Below are 22491 nucleotides of genomic sequence, written 5' to 3'. Positions count from 1 at the left end.
TCGAGGTTAACCATGTTTGAGCTTATCCTGCCCCCATCGTTAAAAACACACCATGTGGGTCAGAGTTTGAATCAGCCTTTACCTCCTCTGCTCACAGATCAATGGAAGCGAATACTAATTGGAGCTGATATGTTAGAATGAGTAATGGCCTGCAATCTGTCATTCGCAACGACATGACTTAAAGAGGCATGACTTGTATAACTCTGCGCTTTAACATCCAGATATTGACATTAGCCTATTCTACCAAAACTTCCCAAAATATGTAAAGTCCATAGGCCTCATTTATTGGTACCACTTTACAATAAGACTACCCTTATAAAGGATTAATAAAGGGTTTATAATTAGGTTATGGTATTTTTCCACAGGTCCTGAAAACTGCAGTCATTAAACCGCTCTTAAAAAAGAATAATCTAGATGCTTCAGTAATGAACAATTACAGGCCCATATCAAACCTGCCATTTCTAGGTAAAATCATTGAAAAAGTTGTTTTTCAACAGTTGAGTAACTTCTTGCATTTAAATAACTGTTTTGATGTGTTCCAGTCAGGCTTTCGTCCAAACCACAGCACTGAGACTGCTCTTGTAAAGGTCTTCAATGACATCCACTTAAACACAGACAGTGGCAGAACTTCAGTGTTAGTATTATTAGATCTCAGTGCTGCGTTTGACACTGTTGACCACAACATATTACTAGACCGACTGGAAAACTGGGTGGGACTTTCGGAAACAGTTCTAAATTGGTTTGAATCCTACTTAAAGGACAGAAACAACTTTGTTTCTATAGGTAAATACACATCTGAGTTGACAAATATGACATGTGGGGTTCCTCAAGGCTCCATCTTGGGGCCTCTTCTCTTTAACGTCTACATGCTACCACTGGCTCAACAACAACAAAATAAGTTACCATAGCTATGCGGATGACACACAAATTTACGTAACAATTTCACCAGGAGATTATGATCCAATTCAAACACTGAGTAAGTGCATTGAACAAATCAATGACTGGATGTGTCAGAACTTTCTCCAATTAAACAAAGATAAAACTGAGGTAATGGTTTTTGGAGCCAAGGCAGAACATATAAAAGTTAGCGCTGAGCTTCAGTCTGCAATGTTCAAAACAACAGATAAAGCCAGAAATCTAGGTGTAGTCATGGACTCTGACCTGAGTTTCAACAGTCACATTAAAACAGTTACTAAATCAGCCTACTATCACCTAAAGAACATATCTAGGATTAAAAGACTAATGTCACAGCAGGATTTGGAAAAACTTGGCCATGCTTTTATCTTCAGTAGACTCGACTACTGCAATGGTGTCTTCACAGGTCTCACTAAAAAAATCTATTAGAAAGCTTCAGCTGATTCAGAACGCCGCTGCTCGAGTCCTCACTAACACTAAGAAAGTGGATCACATCACTCCTGTTCTGAAGTCTTTACACTGGCTTCCTGTGTGTCAAAGAATAGATTTCAAAATACTGCTGCTGGTTTATAAAGCTTTGAATGGTTTAGGCCCAAAATACATTTCTGACCTACTGCTAAATTATGAAACATCCAGAACTCTCAGGTCATCAGGGAATGGTCAGCTTTCTGTCCCCAGAGTCAGAACTAAACATGGAGAAGCAGCATTCAGTTATTATGCTCCAAATATCTGGAACAAACTCCCAGAAACCTGCAGGTCCGCTGCAACTCTTACTACTTTTAAATCCAGGCTGAAGACTTTTCTTTTTGTCGCCGCTTTTAATTGAACTATTCACATCTTAAACTGCACTGTAACTTGTATCCATGTCTTTTTTCTTTTAATGTTTATTTTATTATCTTTTCTTTTTAATGACTGATTTTAAATGCCATTTTCTTAATGTCTTTCATTTTTTTGTAAAGCACTTTGAATTGCCTTGTGTTGAAAGGTGCTATATAAATAAACTTGCCTTGCCTTGCCTTATGAATTAGGTTGTAAACACTTTATTAATCATTAAGAACCATTTATAAACCAGTTCTAACATAGTTTTCATACATCAACACAGGCTCACTATTTGGCAAGATGACTAAGCCTTATATTGGCTACTTAGCGAGAATCAACTCAGTGAGCAACAGATACCAAGGATGCTGGCTGATGAAGAAGACGAAGTAAGCTAAGTAGCCAATATAAGGCTTAGCAGTACAGATAAATGTGGGCTCACTATTTGGGAAGCAACCGGTCACAGTTGCCCTGTTTATCTCATGTCTTATAAAAGCTTATTAATGATTTATAAAGTGTTCACAACCTAATTAATAAATGAATTACAAACTATTCGTAAACCCTTTATAAGGATAGTCTTATTGTAAAGTGGTACCCATTTATTTAACGTTTTGGATTAATACATTCCTTTCTCACACTGAATGATGCTTATAATTCAAAATGTATTTAGAGATGATGGTCAAATTAGGTTTTCATAAAAGGTGCCAAATCAACAATTTTCTAATTTACAAAAAACGACTTCTTGGTCAAATTATGAAATGTCACAATATAATCATTTTGTGAATGACATCCTTGGTCCTTTCATTACTGCTTACTGCTCATTGGAATCTCCCTGTAAATCTACCAGATATAAAGCACAAAATAAACCCCAAATGTGGCTCAGGTCAGCGCCTTTGGGTGTATAACATCTGGATGTATCTGCACTGACCTGGAAAACAGCCTGTTTAATATATGTCTTCAAAAGGAGCAGACTGACTCACATGATCACCTCGTCCACGTGATGGTGCGAGAGCATTGAGTGTTCCCACAAGAGAGAGGGATTGCATGTCACCGCTTGTTTGAAGCCAATCTGTTTCTTCAGTCAAGTCAATATTGTAACAGCTGGATACACTAAGGGAGTGGACTGCTGGATCAATAATGATGCCACTCCATGCCATGATACTCATGTTTGGTATATGTGCCCACACACACACACACAAAAAAAAGAAGCATTTCCTTTTTTCCATGCTGTCTACAGACATCAAGAGACACCATGTTCTTGTGAGGCTCTATCACACCCTAGCATTGCATTTCCTTTTCAATTTCACAGAATCAGCAAGCATCCCTAATGTTTTGTACCTTGTATAACAACAATAATCCTGTGTATACTGTATTGTGTCCATAAATGGCATAAAGGTTCCTCAAGGAAGTGGGTCACTGCAGATCTTTTGCCTACACCCCTGTTTGTCTCCTGGAACTGGTTTCAGTTCCAGCAGGAGCTTAGGGTGGTATTTATACTCAGAGAAGATGCCTCTCTGTGCTTTTCCCTTCAGCTCAAAAATATCCCTTTTGGTTTATTAATAAACACAACAAACAAAAGTAGGTGTTTTGTTTTACCCAATGCAGAATACAAAGAGAACATAAAACAACTTAGCGTACAAAGGGAAAGTGAGTCAATTTCTGACCCACTTCCACAAAGAGGACCGAAACTAATAAAGAAAGAGTGTGAGAGAGGAGAGGTAGATTCATATGAGGATAATGAATGATGATTCCAGCACGGCTGACATTGCACTCCACAGGAGCTCAAAGGCAGAGGGGCGGACTGGAGGCCTGATTTAGAGCAAGCAGCTGTTGTGCACTCCAGCTCGCTACACATCTGCCAAGTCACTGTGGGCGGGGCGCTGAGGTGACTTCCCAAGCTCCACCGTCACTCCCTGCTTCCTCCTTACATAAAACTCTAATTACCTCTGGTAACTGACGTCACACTGGACCGCTGTGTGATTGAGGGAAGGTACACTTTATTAACTCAGCATCACATGTGCTGACTCTTGTTGAGGCCATGTGACTATCAATAGCTCAGCCAAGATACAAAGTGCGTCATTACTCTGCATATTAATGCTCAATTTGCATTAGATGAGGCAGTCTTCACCATCTTGTTGTCTAACCTTTTGTATGTGCAAGACATAGCTTCAGTTTTATTATTATTTTTCATTGCTGTTAAATGGATTGTTGTTTGAATATTCAGATTAATGATGGAAAATGCCTCTAAAATGTTCCATTATTTGATATAGCTGTTAACATAGTTTACACTATTTGTTTATTTCTGGCAATACTTTTTTAGTTATATATCTATAGGTATATTTGTGTAGTGGAATTATGTTTATGTATACATACATCAAATAAAATAAAAATAAAAATAAGATTCTGTGTTGACTGGCAAATAGCAGCTCACACAACATCACACCAGCAAGGGTTTGCAGCAGTGTTTAAAAATAATAGAATTATTATTATTTGCAAAGAAGTGGGGTCATTTAAATGAATAAATGAATGAAAAGCAGAAAAATGCCACACAGCAACACAAATCCCATAATATAGAAAACATACATTTACAATTCAAAGTATAGTATAACGATGAAGGGCAGCAGCATGAAAGCAGAAATAGCCAGCAGACAACACGACGTCGACCACAAGCAGAGCAGCAGGACAGCAATAAAACAGCAGCACAGCAGCCTCATAACCTTAGCTCAGAGTGCAAACCAAGCACAAAAATGCTACCAAAATAGCACAGACATCAACTCATTCCCACTAAGACCTCTACTTTTGGATTGAATGTCACATTGGAGACCAATAGAGACAGGTAGATAGAGAGGTATTTCTTCCACATAGCCAACCTGGGGAAACATGATGACATCGTAGGCAGGTGAGCGTGCACATGAAGTGTAACATGAGCTGCAGCAGAGGCACAAGTTGAAGCAATACAGCTGAGGTGCAATTTAGCAGTGCAGGTGCAAAGCAACTAAAAACAGTGGGAAGCATTTTAACAGCTTAAATATATGCTTTATGGAAAAGAGTGCACAGAAATATATACCGGTATGTTGAGGCAAGTATGAAGCCACCTCCCTTAGTAAAGTTAATGGAAAGGCTATAATATTAAATTAAGTATTTACATTTTCTAATTTATCACATTTAAATTGGAAAGTTGAGTCAGCTTTCTGAATACATTGAGGAAAATAAATATACTGTCTAATGTTATGGGGCATTAACTCTACTAAGGTATATAAATGTGAAATACATTTTAGCCTTAATGAAGTTATAGTTTAATGCATTCCTTTTTTAAATAAATCCGTCATTCTTTTTTAATATAAAAGTTAACTTGAAAAAGTAATAGCAAGGGTCATCTCCGGGCACCCTCATATTTTACAATGGTTAGAGAGATTTCATTCGGCACATAGCACCCAAAACCAACCAATGTAAAAAGTTTAGGAGCGTTTTTTTCTCACAGTTGTACAACATTTCTCTTGGTCCCAATTTTCCAGAATGCCTCAGGGACACTGGCAATATCCTGCCACAGTTATTAAACTTTGACTTTGGGGGGAGATCCAGTCCCGACTAATAGGACTACTCAGGAATCATTGCAGAGATTTGTATGTGATAATGAGAAATAGAAGTACAGTCCCATTTCATTCAGCCTTCTCACCTCAGGGTGTAACTTGTAATTACTCCTGTGGAGCTGTGGGGGGGGGTCAGCAGATTAAAAAAGGAGTTGCCCTGAGGGGCCGGGGGGGGCAGCCAGTCAGGGAGTCAGGAAGCCACCGAGTCTCTCCGGGACACACACACACTCCCCTGCTGACAGGAATGTCAATGCATCTCAAGGTGACACCTGACCAGACACATTCTCTGGGTTTATGCTGAGAACATTCAAGTAATAAGACCCTGCAGGATGTCAACCCCACCAGTGTCCCATCTGCATGTGAGAATAAGTGTTGAGATACGTTTGAATTAAAAATGATATGCAGTGTAGTACATTAGATAAAGTAGTGTTGAGTTGTGAGATACTTTTACTTTTGTTACTTAAGACCCCACTTTATTTGACATAAATAGTGAGTGATTCATGGTTATGAATGTTGGAAAAAGAAAAAGCACTGTTGTTAGAGTAATACAGTAGAACAGACTACATTTGCTAAATTTGTCCAGATAAATTAAAATAGTATGTATGCTAGAGTGCTGTGATAATTCAACTATGGGATTTTTATATTGATAGTAACTATCAATTAAAATAGATATCCTCTTTATACACTGGGTACATTTTAGGAATGCTTTCTTAAGTAAAGTGTTGCTGGAGTTTTGCTTGTGATTTTACATCAAGTGTGTAGAACAAGCCCTTTATTTGGACTACAGTCTGCCATGTTGAACTGCCATGTTTCCACAAAATCCCAGAACAGACCGACCTTACATTGAATCTAGTGGGACATTGTATATTTTTACTGAAGGCATCTTAATTTTCCAATCATTATTGAAAAAGAAAGGGTGATCAGGAGTATTCAGTTGGTTGTAATCTGCAATCTCCCCGCTAGATGCCACTCAATCATACAATCCTTTTGGTATGGTCTTTGAACATTGACCAGACAACACTGACAGGTATTTCTAATATAGAAGAACATCATTAGGATATCTCAAAAATAATCCTTTCTTATAATCTTGGGTTGGATAAATGTTTGATGGCTCACTTGCTCTTTGCTGCCGTAACTCAAGCCCCTGTCAAGAAAGTCGCCGAAGCAATTACTGACACAGAACAGCTTTCAATCAGCCCCTAATTCCTGCTCTCAAGCTGCGATCAATGTGTACATGACACTGAAATTACACAGTAATAATCAGTTCTACTAATCAATAAACCACTGGGCAATAAAACAAGCTGACAAAGGTAAGACAGAGGAATCTTCGTGCAAGGTTAGTGCCCCCTCCAGTGGTGAACAAGGGGAATTTAACTGTATGTACATGTTATGTTAAAGGTAGAATATGTTTTATTCCAGCACTCCAATGATCTAGGTCACAATCTGACAGAAAACACTTCCAGGTGTTAAGAAATAAGCTGGGATGTGTGTGCTGAAGTTGAGGAGCAAAGAGGACACTTTTGGGACCTCAGTGTTAAGTTGGGAGGGAAAGAGAGAGGAGAGCTTAACGATTAGAAGAGCCAGGAATGATTCACAGGATTTGGCAGAGTGAGTAATGGTAGCAGAGTCCTGCACCGGGGCTTTTATGAGGTACTTACTTCCTCCCCTCTGCACCACTATAACCTATACATCATGCATTTCAACATTGCTACCACGCTTGCTGCCCTTCTGCTTGTCAGAACGGGCCGCATCATTAATTGGAAGATTACAATACTATTAAGAGGCGGCAAGGAGGGAGAAGATAACATATATATTTTTGATACATTTGATTTCTGCTCACTTGACTCTGCAATGTCTTCATTAGGATTCACCTTTCTTTCTATATTCCATACAGTGGATGAGTTAAAAGCTCAGGGTGCTTTGCTGTGTAATTGTTTGCATTATCTTAACTACATTCGTGCTGCATGTACACTTTTTTTCAATTACAGAGTAAGATGATAGCTGTTGAGGAATGTGTGAAAATGAAATAAAAAATGTTTTCTTGGATTTGTATTTCACTATAAATTTGCAATCTTAGAAAAAAATGATTTGGAGGATGGAGGTTATTTAAGTCATGTTTTTTGGCTCAATTGCTCATGGCTCACATGACCATAGGAGCAGCAAACTCAACTCAACTTGGTCACAACTATATAATATGATAACCTCATAAGGTCATACACACATTCAATTTCACAAACACTTCTATAGACGTATTAATATGAAGAAATCAGAATCATTGGTTTATTCGAAACTATTCAAAGGGTTGTTTTTTCCTGTTAACAAGCATTACTGATGTAGAAAAATCTTAACTTCATCAGTTCTAGCCAACTTCCCTTCTTGTTTTAAATGACATATCAATCTATTTGGGACAGTAACGGGTTCCAATAATGTGTAGGGTTTCAATGTGGGGCTTTAGTTTAATGTACAGTATTTACTGCAGCCTGGACAGAGGAAAAAGTGAGCAATTAAGACTTGCTGCTTTACATTGCCATCTCCTGGGGAAACAGGACAAGCTCACTGGCTGCTCACAAAGTATTACTGCATAATAGATGAATGAGTCAGATGTGAAAAGAACAGAGTGTTTCGATTATTATTTCCATAATTAAGAGAAAAAACATCATCAGTGAAACAATAGTATTTAGGTGCACAGAATTTGACCAAGCATGACCATCCAACTTGAACATATTGTGCATCATTCTCCTCTAGACATAACACAAGAGCCATTATTTCATTGAAATGACAACCAAACCTTAAACCGGTTTGACCCTGGTTTTCCAGATGAGGCAAGAACAATATTAACACTGAAATACAAACGTAGGTGAGTCATTCAAAGCAAACAGCACTAATAACGAACCATTGTATTTGGATTGGGCATCTGAATTTATTACACAATAAACAGTATAATAGAGAATGAATCACTGTGATACGAGTATTGTTTAAGCATGACGTGAGACTACATCAGACAGAGAAAATGACCCTTTAGACACGTTAAGGTTTTGGCAGCTTGTTGTTCATGAGAAGAGAAAATCCATGCATGAAACACACAAAATGCAACAACCACAAAGAAACCCAACAAAATAAAAGGTACAGCGTCTGATTCCATTATTTTATGGAAATGTGAGAGCTGGTTATAAAAAAGACACTGAAAACATTATAAAATATTTATTTTATTAAACAATAAACATCCAAAGTGTTTGAGAGGAACAAAAGCACACCAACAGTTAGGCAACTGGAACGTTCAGCTTCGACAGTGCTCCGCAAGATAAAGTTGTCAGTGCGAATTATAACAATGTGAATTATAAAATATTCAGAAAATAAATCAAATACATCTCGATTGTGAGGGCAGCATCTTGCAAGTGAGAAAGCCAAGGTTACCGTTAGCGTGAGAGCACTGACAACAAATAAACTACTACACACTGCTGCTGCTGCTATTTGAGACATTTTGACCGTTATCTATCAGCAAACACAGCCTTTTATTGACCGACCCAAATTATAAAAAATAGATAAAGAAATGACTACTGAATGATTAAAGTTGAAATACAGCCAAGAGTCATTTATAAGATCCCATGGTAATAGGACAAATTAGCTCCACAGACACCTAGATAATAGTACTAGAAGATATTCCTTATGTTGCTTTATACAATGCAGAAGCTGGTTTACTGAATTCAACATAAATTATTATAATTAAAAAAAGCTTTTTTCAAGACAGAGTTCTTCAAGTACACTCCCAAATATGTTAGGAACTTTATTACACGTAGTTTTGGTTGTTTTGGAATGGTAGACAGAGGACTTCACTATTTCACTGTTGTCATTTATTGTTATAGAAACAAACCCATCCAAGCCGTGTCATGTGCAGTTTATGAAATAATATGTTGAAAACATTTTGACTAATACTGTTGTGAGAGAGCAAAACAGAGGACTGCAATGTCCGAATGTTGACGAAAGAGAATAAAACATTGTTGAAAATAAATACTTTGGGATTTTTTGGTTGTTCAGGGTGGAGTTATTTTTCTCCACAGATGTGATCATTCCTTCTACCTGACATCACATCCTACCTAATGCGTCGTCAAATTATTTACCTGGTAAAAACCTAAGCATCAGATAAGAAAATCTTCAGGTATGCATGTGCTATATATGTGTTTTTTTATATATGTTTTGTGTGTTCACAGTCAACCAATCCAGTCACAAACCAATGACAGCGGCTGCATAATCACTGCAGTGCTCATAAATAATTCTCACCAATTAATACCCAGCGATACAAGCTGTTCCTGGTCTTTGAGTGATTGCTGATAATGACTTGTCAGCATGTTGACTCTCACGTGAGCATATGAAGAGGGGAAGTGTTTTGATTGGCTGTGGTTAACACAGTCATAGCTTGTGAATACATTTGGCAAACAGGAGCACGAAACATTCGGCTGACAGTCTGAAGTAGCGTTGGTTACCTCTGTTCCTCCCCCCAGCGAGATGTGTCGCCGTCAGATGATGTACCAGAATTCAACAACCCAAAACATTAAAATGTTAACAAATAGTAATCATATTAAATCTATTAAAAAATAATAAAATCTGGAATCCTTCTCCTGTACAGCGACTGGCAATTGGTGACCAGTTGGTTTTGGCAGTGGTCTAACACTTGTGCTTCATGGCAAGCTGTAGAAAAAATTAGGATGGGGGTTGGGGGATAATACAATGAGAATTTGTATAATCCTATCAGCAAAATGCTACCCAGCTATAGAAAGCAAAGGTAGTGTAGATGTAATACAGGGAAAAGTAAGCACAGTGAGTAAAATGTGGTACAGTATAGATCTGACTTAATTAGAATACTTCCACAAAGGAGAACAAGCTGTTAGGGGGGGTTTATAATGACACTGGTTATGGTGTTTTTCTATTCAGGCAATGACAAGGCAACTGAATTCATCTCATTAACAAGGGCCCTAATGGCTTGGCTGGAGGCTCGTTAGAGAGATGACCAAGGAAACAAATCTAATTCAAAGCTATGGGGTGTTGACGAGAGGAAGGAATACACACACTATTACACATGCACACACACAGACTACAGTATGGGGTATGTTGCCATGGAAAAAGAAGAACTGAAATGTGCTAGTTGAACAAGTGGGGGCAGTAGAGCAGCAGGCAGAAAAGAAGAGTCTTTTTTAAACTGAGCAGTGTGGCGAGATGAAGCTGCAGACACTTCAAGATTCTTACAACGCATGCAGTAGGATGTTAAAGCCATTCAAAGACATAAAAAAAGCTGTTAATTCCACCACTTCTTTATCCATCTGTAAGGCCTTTCTGCCTTTGCTTCAGACATGCAGAGCTCTGAGACTTGATAATAGTGTGCAAAACGAATGATACATCATAACACAAAACAAATATAAAAGCTAATGGCATAAAATGAAATGAGAAATGGCAGAAAATGAGTCATTCTTCATGGGGGTTCTACACTCATTTTCTACAGAAACCACCAGAGCCGGGTTATTTTTCTTTGCTTATCACAGTTTCAGAAATTCATCACGGCGGGAAAGCTCGTCTCTGAGCAGTATGAGGGCCTTGTAAGGCAAATGTCTTTCAATTATACCACCAGCGTGTTATGAATGGTTCAACATATTAAAATAGGCAATGGATAGCTCTACTGAAGTTATTGACATTCCACTTTAAATGGCACATGTCTCAGTGAAGGCTCTCCATTCACAACATGACTGCAAACCCAGGGGTGTGTGATATACTGCGTGCTATTACAGACACAGTTATGATGATCGCTATCAGGTGCGCTCGTTACAAAGCTAACATTTTTTCTTTGTTTTGTAGTAAAAAAAAAAAACGAGATTATGCTAATAGCGTCATTATAGAGCATGCAATTAGTTTTCATGACAAACAAGAGATGTGGGATGGATGGAGGATGAGGGAGCCCCCACTACCAAACAGAGTTAATGAGAAGAAGAAAAAGATGATTATGTTTCCCGAGCAGAGAAAGCTGAAGTCACTATGAGGCAACTCTTACAAATATCCTCAGGTTGAAGTCAAATATGTATTATTGTGGCTGAACTAATAATGACTTTAACATTTTTACTAGATGTTCCAAAACATTCCATAAGTAATTCAGAATTTCAACGCGCTGCATTAAAGCAAGCCTACCCTGAGGTTATGAATTGTAATGCGTCTTGCGAACATATTTCCTCACCTTCTGTGCAGTAACAGAGAACTGTTCGGCACTGTTCATCATGTCCGCGGTCCTCTCCTCCGCCCGGCCTAATCGCTCGCCGCGCTCGTTCAGAGCCTGACTCGCCTTCTGTACGGCACTCGTCACACTGTCCGCAGCCGAGTGCAGTATGCTGTTACCTGCAGATAACAGCCGGAGGGAAGAGAGGCACAGCAGAGAGAAGGGAAGAAGAAAAGTAAAGTAGGACACAAGAGAAGGAGAGAAATGACAAATTGTGAATCATCTGTTGAATAATAACATGAAGTAGACAACAAATTAACCTGTGACTTTAGATGCATGTAGTTGAATCAGTGACCTTGAGCATTAGTGTTAATGGTAGAAGACAAAAAGTGAATGGCTTCCACCAGGTGCAACGTGGGAAGTTGGCTAATGGCTTTCCTTCAAAGTTGATTTACTTCAGGGAAAGATCAAGTGAAATTAACCTTTTCAAACTTCAAAGTATCAAATCAAATCAAGTTTTATTTATAAAGCACATTTAAAAGCGATTTTTGGTCGAGCCAAAGTGCTGTACATGTAATAAAAACACATTACTACAATCACAATAAAAGACAATAAATTACAACAGATATATATAAAAAATAAAAATAAAACACAAGGAAAAGTCAGGAGTTGTACTCCGCTCTAACTAGAAGGCCAGAGAGAAGAAGTGTGTTTTTAGTGTAGATTTAAAAACCCCTAGGGTCTGGGCCGACCTCACATGGAGGGGCAGAGTGTTCCAGAGCCTAGGGCCAGCTGCTGCGAAGGCTCGGTGCCCTCGGGTTTTAAGCCTGGTCTTGGGCACTACCAGCAACAGCTGGTCAACAGACCTTAAAGCTCTGGCTGGGGTGTAGCGCTGGAGGAGTTCAGCTATATAGGCCGGAGCCAGCCCATTTAGGGCTTTAAAAACAAATAAAAGGATTTTAAAATCAATTCTGAACCGAACTGGAAGCCAGTGTAGTGAGGCCAGAATAGGGGTGATGTGGTCACGCTTTTTGTGGCCAGTCAGCAAACGTGCAGCTGCGTTTTGGACTAGCTGCAAGCGTTTAATTGAGGCCTGGTCCATACCCACATACAGAGCGTTGCAATAGTCCAGTCTTGAGGTAACAAAGGCGTTAATAACCCTTTCTAAGTCATTAAAAGATAAATACGACTTGGTTTTGGCCAATAGTCTTATTTAAAAAAAGCAGGATTTGACTACAGTGCTGACCTGCTTGTCGAATTTAAAAGTGCTAGTGAAGGTCACTCCAAGGTTCATGACCGAGGGGAGGATGTTTTTTTTGAGAGAGCCCAGAATATCAACCGGAGAGGCTGGAGGTTGGGGTCCAAAAAAGATGACCTCAGTCTTGCTCTCGTTGAGGTTGAGAACGTTTTTGCTCAGCCAGGATTTTATCTCTGTTAAGCAGTCCATCAACTGCTGTAGTGAGTGTTTGACATTTGCTTTGAGAGGCAGATATATCTGTACATCGTCGGCGTAGCAGTGGAAGGGAATATTATGTTTTGTGAGAATTGAACCTAGGGGCAGTATGTACAGTAGAAAAAGGATGGGGCCCAGAATCGAGCCTTGGGGAACCCCACAGGTAAGAGGGGCTTTGGCAGAGGAGAAGGCACCTAGCTGTACCGAGAAGCTACGGTCTGTCAGGTAGGACCTGAACCATGTAAGGGCAGAGCCTGTGATGCCAGCGGACTGTTCAAGCCGTGACAACAGGATGCTATGGTCCACAGTGTCAAAGGCAGCTGTCAGGTCTAACAGCACCAAGACAGCGGAGCTACCTGAGTCGGCGGCTAGGAGCAGATCATTAAAAACTCTTAAAAGGGCTGTTTCAGTGCTGTGCATGGGTTTGAAGCCAGACTGAAACTTTTCATGGATTCCATGCATGGTTAAAAAAGACTGCAGCTGGGCGTAGACTACTCGCTCCAGGGCTTTTGATAAAAAAAGCTGGGAGATGGGCCTAAAATTTGCGAGAATGGAGGGGTCGAGATTTTTCTTTTTAAGGAGTGGCTTAACCACGGCATGTTTGAAGGCAGCTGGGACACATCCTGAGGTAAGAGAGGTGTTTAAAAGTAATAAAATACTTGCTCCAACTGAATCAAAAACATCTCTGAGAAGGCGAGAGGGAATGCTGTCTGAGGTGCAGTTTGTCGGCCGCAGGTGCTTGACTACATCCGAGAGAGAAGAGAGGGATACAGGTTCAAAGTGGTCGAGGACAGCAGGGCACAGAAAAGGAGCAGGATCTGGGGTAGCACTAGTGTGAGCTAGCCTAAGAGCAGATACCTTTTCAATAAAAAATTTAAGAAACTTATCACAGAGAGTAGTCGATGGGACAATAGAAGAAACATCACAGGGATTAATGATAGAGTTGAGGACATTAAAAAGAACCTGAGGTTTATGGCTGTTTTTGGAGATTAACAGAGAAATGTGCTCTGTTTTGGCTGCTTTGACTGCCGTCTGGTAGTCAGAAAGGCAAGCACGAAGGATTTCTAGGGAGACATGGAGTTTATCCTTTTTCCATTTTCTCTCTGCACGTCTGCAAGCGCGTCTGAGAGCACAAGTACAGTCATTGAGCCACGGGTCTGATAGAACTTTGGTGCGTCTAAGCGTAAAAGGAGCAACAGAATCCAGTATTAGTGTGCATGTCGAGTCAAACATGGAGATAAGCTCATCAGCATTAAAAGCACAGTTCACATCTAATTTACAGATCAGAGAAGCATTAAAAACATCAGAGAACTGTGAGGCAGTCAAGGGGTTAATCGAACGCAGAGGACGCGCAGGGGCACGTGATTCGACTCCTGCGGAAGGGATGGAGGTTGTAAACAGAACCGGTAAATGGTCTGAGATACGCGTTGCTGCACATATTTCATCCACAGATACAGACAGTCCAAACGATAATACTAAGTCCAAAGTGTGTCCTTTTTCGTGTGTTGGGCCAGCCACGGACTGAACGAGACCAAAAGAATCAAGGAGATTTAAAAAGTCCCTAACCAGAGGTTTGGACTCGCAACACACATGGACATTGAAGTCTCCGGAGATCAAAACACGATCATATTTCACCATGATCCCGGACAGAAAGTCAGAAAAGTCATTTATGAAATCCTTATTGCACTTTGGCGGACGATACACGACTGCGCAGAGTATAGGCGAGGCCGGGTTCAGTTCAAAAAGCTGCAACTCAAAGCTAGCATAGGTAGTTACAGGGTGAAGCAATCGGCATTGGAGGCTAGCTCTAAACACTGATGCTATGCCCCCACCATGGCCGGTGGTACGGGGGGAGCTGAAGAATGTCAGGAGGAAGAAGTTCAGAGAACGGTGTATACTCGCCAGCGTGGACCCAGGTCTCCGTCAGGAACATACAATCCAGTTCACGAGAGGTGAAGAAGTCGTTTAGCAGGAACGTTTTGTTTGCCATCGACCTAGCATTTAGCAAAGCCATGCAAAGTTTTCGCTCCGGGCTTGCCGAAGGTGTAGTGCGTCTCAGCTGACGAAGATGTGCGTGTTGAACGCCGCGCGGGCCGGGAGCAGTCAGTCGGGCAGGAGGAGCTGCCAGCGGGCCCAGCAGAGTCCGCAGCTCCGGAAAAACGGGGCGAATCCACCGATCCCTCACATGGCGTGCAGCGGGAGGGCCATGACATCCGAGGCGTGGATAAGTCCCAGGAGAAGCCGTCAGGTATGCCTTATGCTGCGTTCACACCGGACGCGATGCGATGTTTGGGGCGGCGCGATTACATGTAAAGTCAATGCAGAGACGCGGACAGACGCGAATTCGCTCCGACGGCGCGCATGAAGCGGTGGATGCGGCGCGAATCACGCGATTGAGGCGATTGAACGGTGCCGCGTTAAACGCGAGAGTTCAATTTTTTCAACTCGAGCGTCAAATTCACGTGACGCGTTCTCGCGGAAGCCAATCAGCGGTGAGGATCTCAGCCGCCGTCACTGACGTTCAACCACACATCAGCCGTTAGCTGTTAGCAGTTAGCACACAGAGCTCACAGCTCCTCATATATGTTCAGAAACTGGACAAAAGTTAAACAAGTACAAACCACAGACTGTCTGTAATTGTAATACACGTTTCTAAATGATGCCGAAGTAACAACATACTGATACCGGTTAGTAACAACCATGAATTAATGCTTTGACAAGTCTGCAGACAAGACGGCAGGCAAAACACCTTTTAAAATGCTTGTTTTCTGAATGAAGATCGGGTCGACCAGGCTAAGCTAACGTTGTATATGCTCATTCCACACTCATAACAACGGCCTACAGACATAAATAAAGCAGCGACTGTATTCGCCATGACACAGACAGTCTGTGGTTTGTACTGGTTTAACTTTTGTCCAGTTTCTGAACATATATGAGGAGCTGTGAGCTCTGTGTGCTAACTGCTAACAGCTAACGGCTGATGTTGTGTGGTTGAACGTCAGTGACGGCGGCTGAGATCCTCACCGCTGATTGGCTTCCGCGAGAACGCGTCACGTGAATTTGGCGCTCGAGTTGAAAAAATTGAACTCTCGCGTTTAACGCGGCACCGTTCAATCGCCTCAATCGCGTGATTCGCGCCGCATCCACCGCTTCATGCGCGCCGTCGGAGCGAATTCGCGTCTGTCCGCGTCTCTGCATTGACTTTACATGTAATCGCGCCGCCCCCAAACATCGCATCGCGTCCGGTGTGAACGCAGCATTAGAGCGAAGCGAATAGTCGCATCGCGTCCGGTGTGAACGCAGCATTAAGATGGACCAGTGCACCACCACGCTTCCCCCGTCGTCTAAAGCGCTTTCGGCGAGGCAGGATGCAGGGCAACGGCGCAGGTAGGTGGGAATATTCTACAGTAGAGGGGGGGGGGACGATTTATGGTTGCCAGATGTAGGTTTGGGCAGCAATATCAACTCCAGTGAGGGTCTGAGGTGGAGGAGAGTTTGGCGATCGTAAACGAGCAGAGCAGAAACATTCTGACAAACATAAAACAAAAACAGGATTGCTAAAGGTAGAGAGCTGAGGGAGCGGCGAGCCGACACAGGCGCCATCTTGAATGCAGTATGCTGTTACCTGCAGATAACAGTCGGAGGGAAGAGAGGCACAGCAGAGAGAAGGGAAGAAGAAACGTAAAGTAGGACACAAGAGAAGGAGAGAAATGACAAATTGTGAATCATCTGTTGAATAATAACATGAAGTAGACAACAAATTAACCTGTGACTTTAGATGCATGTAGTTGAATCAGTGACCTTGAGCATTAGTGTTAATGGTAGAAGACAAAAAGTGAATGGCTTCCACCAGGTGCAACGTGGGAAGTTGGTTAATGGCTTTCCTTCAAAGTTGATTTACTTCAGGGAAAGATCAAGTGAAATTAACCTTTTCAAACTTCAAAGTATGCCACGGCAACACAGTATTTTATTCGTTATGACATGCTTTTCCTCAATTTTGAACCTGTGCTGTCAGCTCTGCGATTACTCCCCTCTGAACTACAGTGTAATAAAGAGAGGAGATGCATGGGCAGCCCCGGAGACCCAGTGCTGGATATAAGAGTGAGAACACATCTTTCTATAGCAGCGTTAGCCCTGCGGATGTTTCCGCTGACAAGTTATTAATCTACAGCACATCGGGAGTGATGCTGTTATGTGCTACGCTAACGCACAGACTTCGAGCAGCACATATTTCTGCTGCTTTATTTTTGTCGGCAATACAGTTGTATTGTTCCAGTGGGGTATAATCTGTCACATGCACCAGGCCAGTATTGGACAAAAATTGCCTTTGTTTTAAATGCGTCATGTGAACTGCTACTTTTCATTGACCAAACATTTCCATCTGTGGTAGCAAGGTCCTGACCAGCCTTTTTTTTATAAAACGTTGTTGCGCCACCTCAGGGTTTAGAATGTAACAGTAAAATTATTATTATTTTGCCTTTTTTTATATTTAGGGAATTGATTTAGTGAGGACCCCTCAAGGAACATTCACTCTTTACTCTGTAGCTAACTTTAAAAAGTGAAAAATAATAAAGAAAAACACAACAAACACCCAGCGGAAGGAAAAACTAGATTCAATTTTCCAAGGTCTATATCCTTGGAAACAGTAAATGAGTTAGAGGAGAAGGAATAGACGGAGGGAGAAGGTAGCGACTGTATTAAGACTTGACAAGCCTGATTCTATCGGCTCCCACAGGAAACGGCTATACAGTGAGTGTGTGTCCCGTGGCATGAAGGCAGGTAGGCTGAGTGACAGATAATTGGGACGACTCGACTGCAGTGGGTGTTATGACAGCCCGAGCAGCTGCTGTTGCTTCAACAGAAGTTAATTTGATAAAGTCAGAGCTGTTTATGTAGAGACACACCTGTGCTGCACACACACAGATGGATGTATAGTTGATCATCCCCACAGCTATGAATAACAAAAAGGATAGAAAGGAGGAAACATGCACAAGGCTTTTTTTATGGTCAATTTCCAAGGGATTAAAGTGAAATAACTACAGAATGCATCCCACATTGCACCTAACACATCTGGACCCGTAACATAAAAGCTTCAAACCCGTCAGGATTTCTTTTTTCATGTGGTTAAAGGTTTATATGGTATCGGTCTACAGCAGCAAACAAGAAATTAACAGTCCACGGCTACAACATGAAGGTTATACTTCTTTCTTAAAGGGATATATATTTATATTTTTACATGGGGTTGTATGAGTTACTTCTCTATAGCAAGTGTTTTACTGTACGTTCAGTGGATGGCAGACAGGAGCAAAAGTGGATTCTGGTTTACATATTCTTGCACACAGTCCTTCCCGGCTTCTATTTAGGAAAAGAAACACTTTCACTGGAAAACTTTAGGTCTTCACTAGAAAGGATAAGACCTTTTCACCTTCAGAGGGATTCCTCTTAATCCTCTCCTCCTCGGAAGAGCCCAGGGAGTAATTCTACCATCATCTTCAATATAACCCCCACTCTGACAGCCCCTCCACACCATCCACTCAGAGAACATCTCCCTTTAATTTCCCGCACACAATTCTTCCTCTCTCTGGTCTGTTCTTTCTCATTCCCGCTTTTCTCCAAAGACGAGTGGTGGGCTGCAGCGTGGGCTCCCCCAGTGGAGAACGTAATTACAGTAAAACACAGGGTGGAGACATTCTTGAGAAGCATGAAGGGGCTGCAGCATCAGGAGCAGAATGAAAAATGTAGGAGTAAATTATGTTATGTTATGTGGTGCCAGCGCTGTGAGCCTTAGTGCTTATGTTATCAGTTGGGATAACAGCAGTTCTTTTATGTTACTGAGGAGGTTATCGGGTGTTATTACAGTCATTTTAATGATGCTGGACACTGACGTTGCAACGGTAGATCTCAAACAGAGGCTTTTTGTGATGATTTTGGCATCTTACATTGTGGATTTGGAATAAGCTATAGAACAGTACAGACCAATCCTAGTACATCCATGGCACACCTTGCTCAACAATGCAGGAGCAATTGTGTTGCTATACCCCATGATATTATGTCAAGCCAGGGTTTCTTTAACAATGGAGACTGAACAAAAAGTCAAGATGTTTTCTGGCAACAACATTTTCCAGAAAATAGAAACTATGTGCAAAGACGAACATAACAAGGAAGGGGAGAGATTGTTCAAAGTTAACCCTTCCTTTTCCAGTTCAGATAACGGGCAGCTTTGGAAATAAACTGATGGTTATCAACGGGAGCATGTCAGATAAACTTCTCAAGGTGCCGACAGCCAAGACACAAAGAGATCCATTCATATAAAAAGATGCTACAGTGGCTTTAATACTTTCCCTTGGCAGACATTATATTATCAGTGTGCTAGGATAACGCTGTGGGTAAAATCTGTGGGTGTAGGAAGGGAGAGAGAGTCGCACAATCATTTCTTTTAAGTATTCGCGAGCACATACTTATCTGCACTTCAACAAGTACCATCAAACCTTCTCCTTATCATTCTGATATTACCAGAGAGCTTGAGGCTGCCGCTATTCATCCAAAGAACTTATGAAGGATTCTGTCAAGGATTTCTCTAAGTTCTGTAACTACATATAAAGAGCCTCTTGGCTCTCAAGTACTCAGTCATTTCTGTTATTTTCAACCATGACCTTGTTTTCAAAATGTTTGCTATGAGACATTTAATAACTTACTTTTCCCTTTGCCAGTTAGGAGACGACATCGAACAAAGAGGCAAACATCCAAAAGTGTGAGGTTTTAAATAATTAATCAATTTCATTTATATGGATAGTCAACTGTACTTTACAGACGGATATTTTATTGAAGATACAAATGTATGGTTTAATTTAGGGGAAATGTATTGATATGCAATTATTTCAAATGTTGCTGTTCCAAAATTAAGATTTGTTTTACCTAAATAAACATAAAACCTTTCCTCCTGCTTCTAGGTGTTATCAAAAAGTATAGGACGGTCAGCTGTAAGGAAACCCAAGTAAGGAAGTGTGTAAGGAATAATTGAGCAGTATCAAATATATGTATATATTGTGTTACCATGATAAAGTAACATGTTTTAATTTATCTTTATAGAATATGTTGTGAGTAAATGAGCTATTTTGCAAGTGTCAGTTTCCTGTATATTGAAAACAAGAAAAACCTACAGCATGTTTCTATTTGACAATTTAATAAACTATAAAATGTGACAATCAAAAAATGGCTAATGGAATAGACATCATAAGGGCCTAAAGACATCGCTATGGGGCTCCTACCGCAAGATAACCCCCCGCTGCCGTTTCATTAATGCAAATCTTGACATTATCCGCAGCCACATAATGAAACTATAGCAGAGGTTCAACCAGGAAGGGGCGACTCTCTGGCACTCCTGACAGACACCTATTAAATCTCTAAAGCCTTTTATCCAATCACTTTTCTCCACCTCTTACAGCAGAAACTCTACATATGCTTCATTCTCTCTTTCCTCCTTTTTAATGGTCACTCCCAAACTTTTTATACAGGGCAGTACCCCTTTTCTGTATGTTCTTACAAAATGATATAGCCATTAAAACACTTCCCTCTTTTTCCGATACCACTCCCTCCCCGTGAAAAATGTACCGTATAAACCCTTGTGAATATGCCTTCATCATTATACCATTGACTACAACCATCGGTTAGTCACATGGTATGTTCAATTAGAGCCACACAAATGTGTAGCCTGAAACCCTTTTGGTTAACCACTCAGAGAAAAGCAAGGAGATCAGTCAGCCGCTGACATTATTTCATGACGGGATAATTCTTGACCTTGCTTGCTCAGTTGTCATTTAGTTTAGTCACTGTCATGCTGGTTAAAAAGCACAAAGAACACCAATGGGGAGGAACAGTCTGTACTGAATGTACCACAGAGCCATTTAGATACCGACTAGTGTAGCTGAAAAATAGCTACTAGGTATTCATGCAAGCAGCCTTCTCTGTGCATTTAATCAGCAGATAAATGTCAGCATCATATAATGTATCAAACAGCCTTACTGTCCGTCATTAAAGTCTTATAAGCTTAAATGTTAATGTATGAAATTATATAGAAAAGTGCAGAATACTAAGGAAAGGAAGAAGCAATTCATCACTGTACTGCCCTCATGCATTATGTGAGTTACCTCAGTGTTAGTCAGTGACTCTGCACAGTCTGACGGAGAGGGGCAAGGACAGTGAACATAACTCACATAACCTTTGGATGTTTCTTTAAAATCCCTTTCAGCATGTAGTCAGCCCCCACAGTAACATAGGGAGGAAAGCTCTGTTAAATACAGTATAGATAATGTAGTCTCCTATAAACATTACCGTACTTCTATTAGTTCTATCATTTGTTAGTTGGGGATACACATGTTTAACAAAGAAACTTATTTTTTGTTTATTTATTTAGGAACTCAACACTTTTTAGTTGGGGGCAAAACCTTTTTTTAATTTACAGTGGTCCCAGTACTTTTGCATACTGTACCACCGGCTTACCTTGTCTTAGTAGATGACCGTTGTGTGCAACAAATGCTTTCCTCTTTCTTTTCAAATAGACCTTGCAACGGAAAATGACTGAATCTACAGTTTGGCCTTCTGTGATGGGAAAATAGCAAAACATCACAGTCAGTTTTGATGTTCAAAACATGATATCGTTTTAAAATGAGTCAAGAGGGGTTACTGTTTTCAGTTGTCAATGTCAAAAACAATATTAAAATGGTTACTGTTTGATTATTCATCCATCCTCCCTAATAATAAAATGTACATTTAGTTTAAACCACTAGGAGACAGGTTTGCAAAACGCTAAGCGAAAAAAAAGGATTTACTTCATGAATACTTTGCCAGTCAGCTAGAGAAGCTCAAGTGAAAATAAGGGTATAAAAGGGTCTTACAGTGTGGGCAGCAGCCCAAGCTGGCACTGATAACAAGGCAATTAGCAAACTAGCTGCTTTTATTTCTGGACCAATTACATGCCCCATCAAGGTTTAAATACATGGGCCTGTGCATCTAGACAGCTTCGAGAGAAGTTTAAAGTATCCCCTCACCGAGAAAACTGTTCACGAAGACATCTGAATCTTAAGTGTTAATTATACTGTTTACATCAGAATATCAACACTTCCAAAACCTTCAATTCATTCATCAGGTGCCTTTTTGGCTCCATCATAAATGTGACCTTATGAGACTTGAGATGACACCTTCTGATTAAATGTAAACACACGGATGTAATGAAAGGATAATATGGCTGCTGTCTGAATTTTCTATTCACAATCGACAGGACCTCATGTAGTTACAACCAGCATGGGGAAACAGGACAAGATTAAGCTGACAGACTGCTGATGGCATTGTCATGACATATCTCCCACACATAGAGAAACTGACAACTAATATCATGTTCACTATTTTTATGCTCCCCATCTTGAATGGCAAACCCTATACTGTCTCCTCTAGGGTACTTCATAATGGTGTCGATAGCACACAATTCTTGTTATATACAGTGTCTACCTTTTGTGATTCTGGAG

General features: G+C 40.7%; 1 protein-coding gene across 2 annotated transcripts in view; it reads right to left on the bottom strand.

Moving 5' to 3' along the window:
* Nucleotides 1–8507: 8507 nt before the first annotated feature.
* The window catches only part of stxbp6 (syntaxin binding protein 6 (amisyn)), a 66144-nt gene continuing 52160 nt past the window's right edge, over nucleotides 8508–22491 (bottom strand). The window contains exons 5-7 of one of the 2 annotated variants that reach the window (XM_034123588.1): nucleotides 21470–21568; nucleotides 11539–11696; nucleotides 8508–10007 (exon numbers count right to left, since the gene is read on the bottom strand). In XM_034123588.1, the coding sequence (XP_033979479.1) occupies nucleotides 9984–10007; nucleotides 11539–11696; nucleotides 21470–21568 (281 nt within the window). In that variant the 3' untranslated portion in view covers nucleotides 8508–9983. The remainder of the gene's footprint in view (nucleotides 10008–11538; nucleotides 11697–21469; nucleotides 21569–22491) is intronic. The other variant, XM_034123597.1, reaches the window with a different exon arrangement.

This window comes from Trematomus bernacchii, unplaced genomic scaffold, assembly GCF_902827165.1.
Source record: "Trematomus bernacchii unplaced genomic scaffold, fTreBer1.1, whole genome shotgun sequence".
Taxonomy (NCBI): Eukaryota; Metazoa; Chordata; class Actinopteri; order Perciformes; family Nototheniidae; genus Trematomus; species Trematomus bernacchii.
This window is presented reverse-complemented; position numbering and strand designations above follow the sequence as displayed.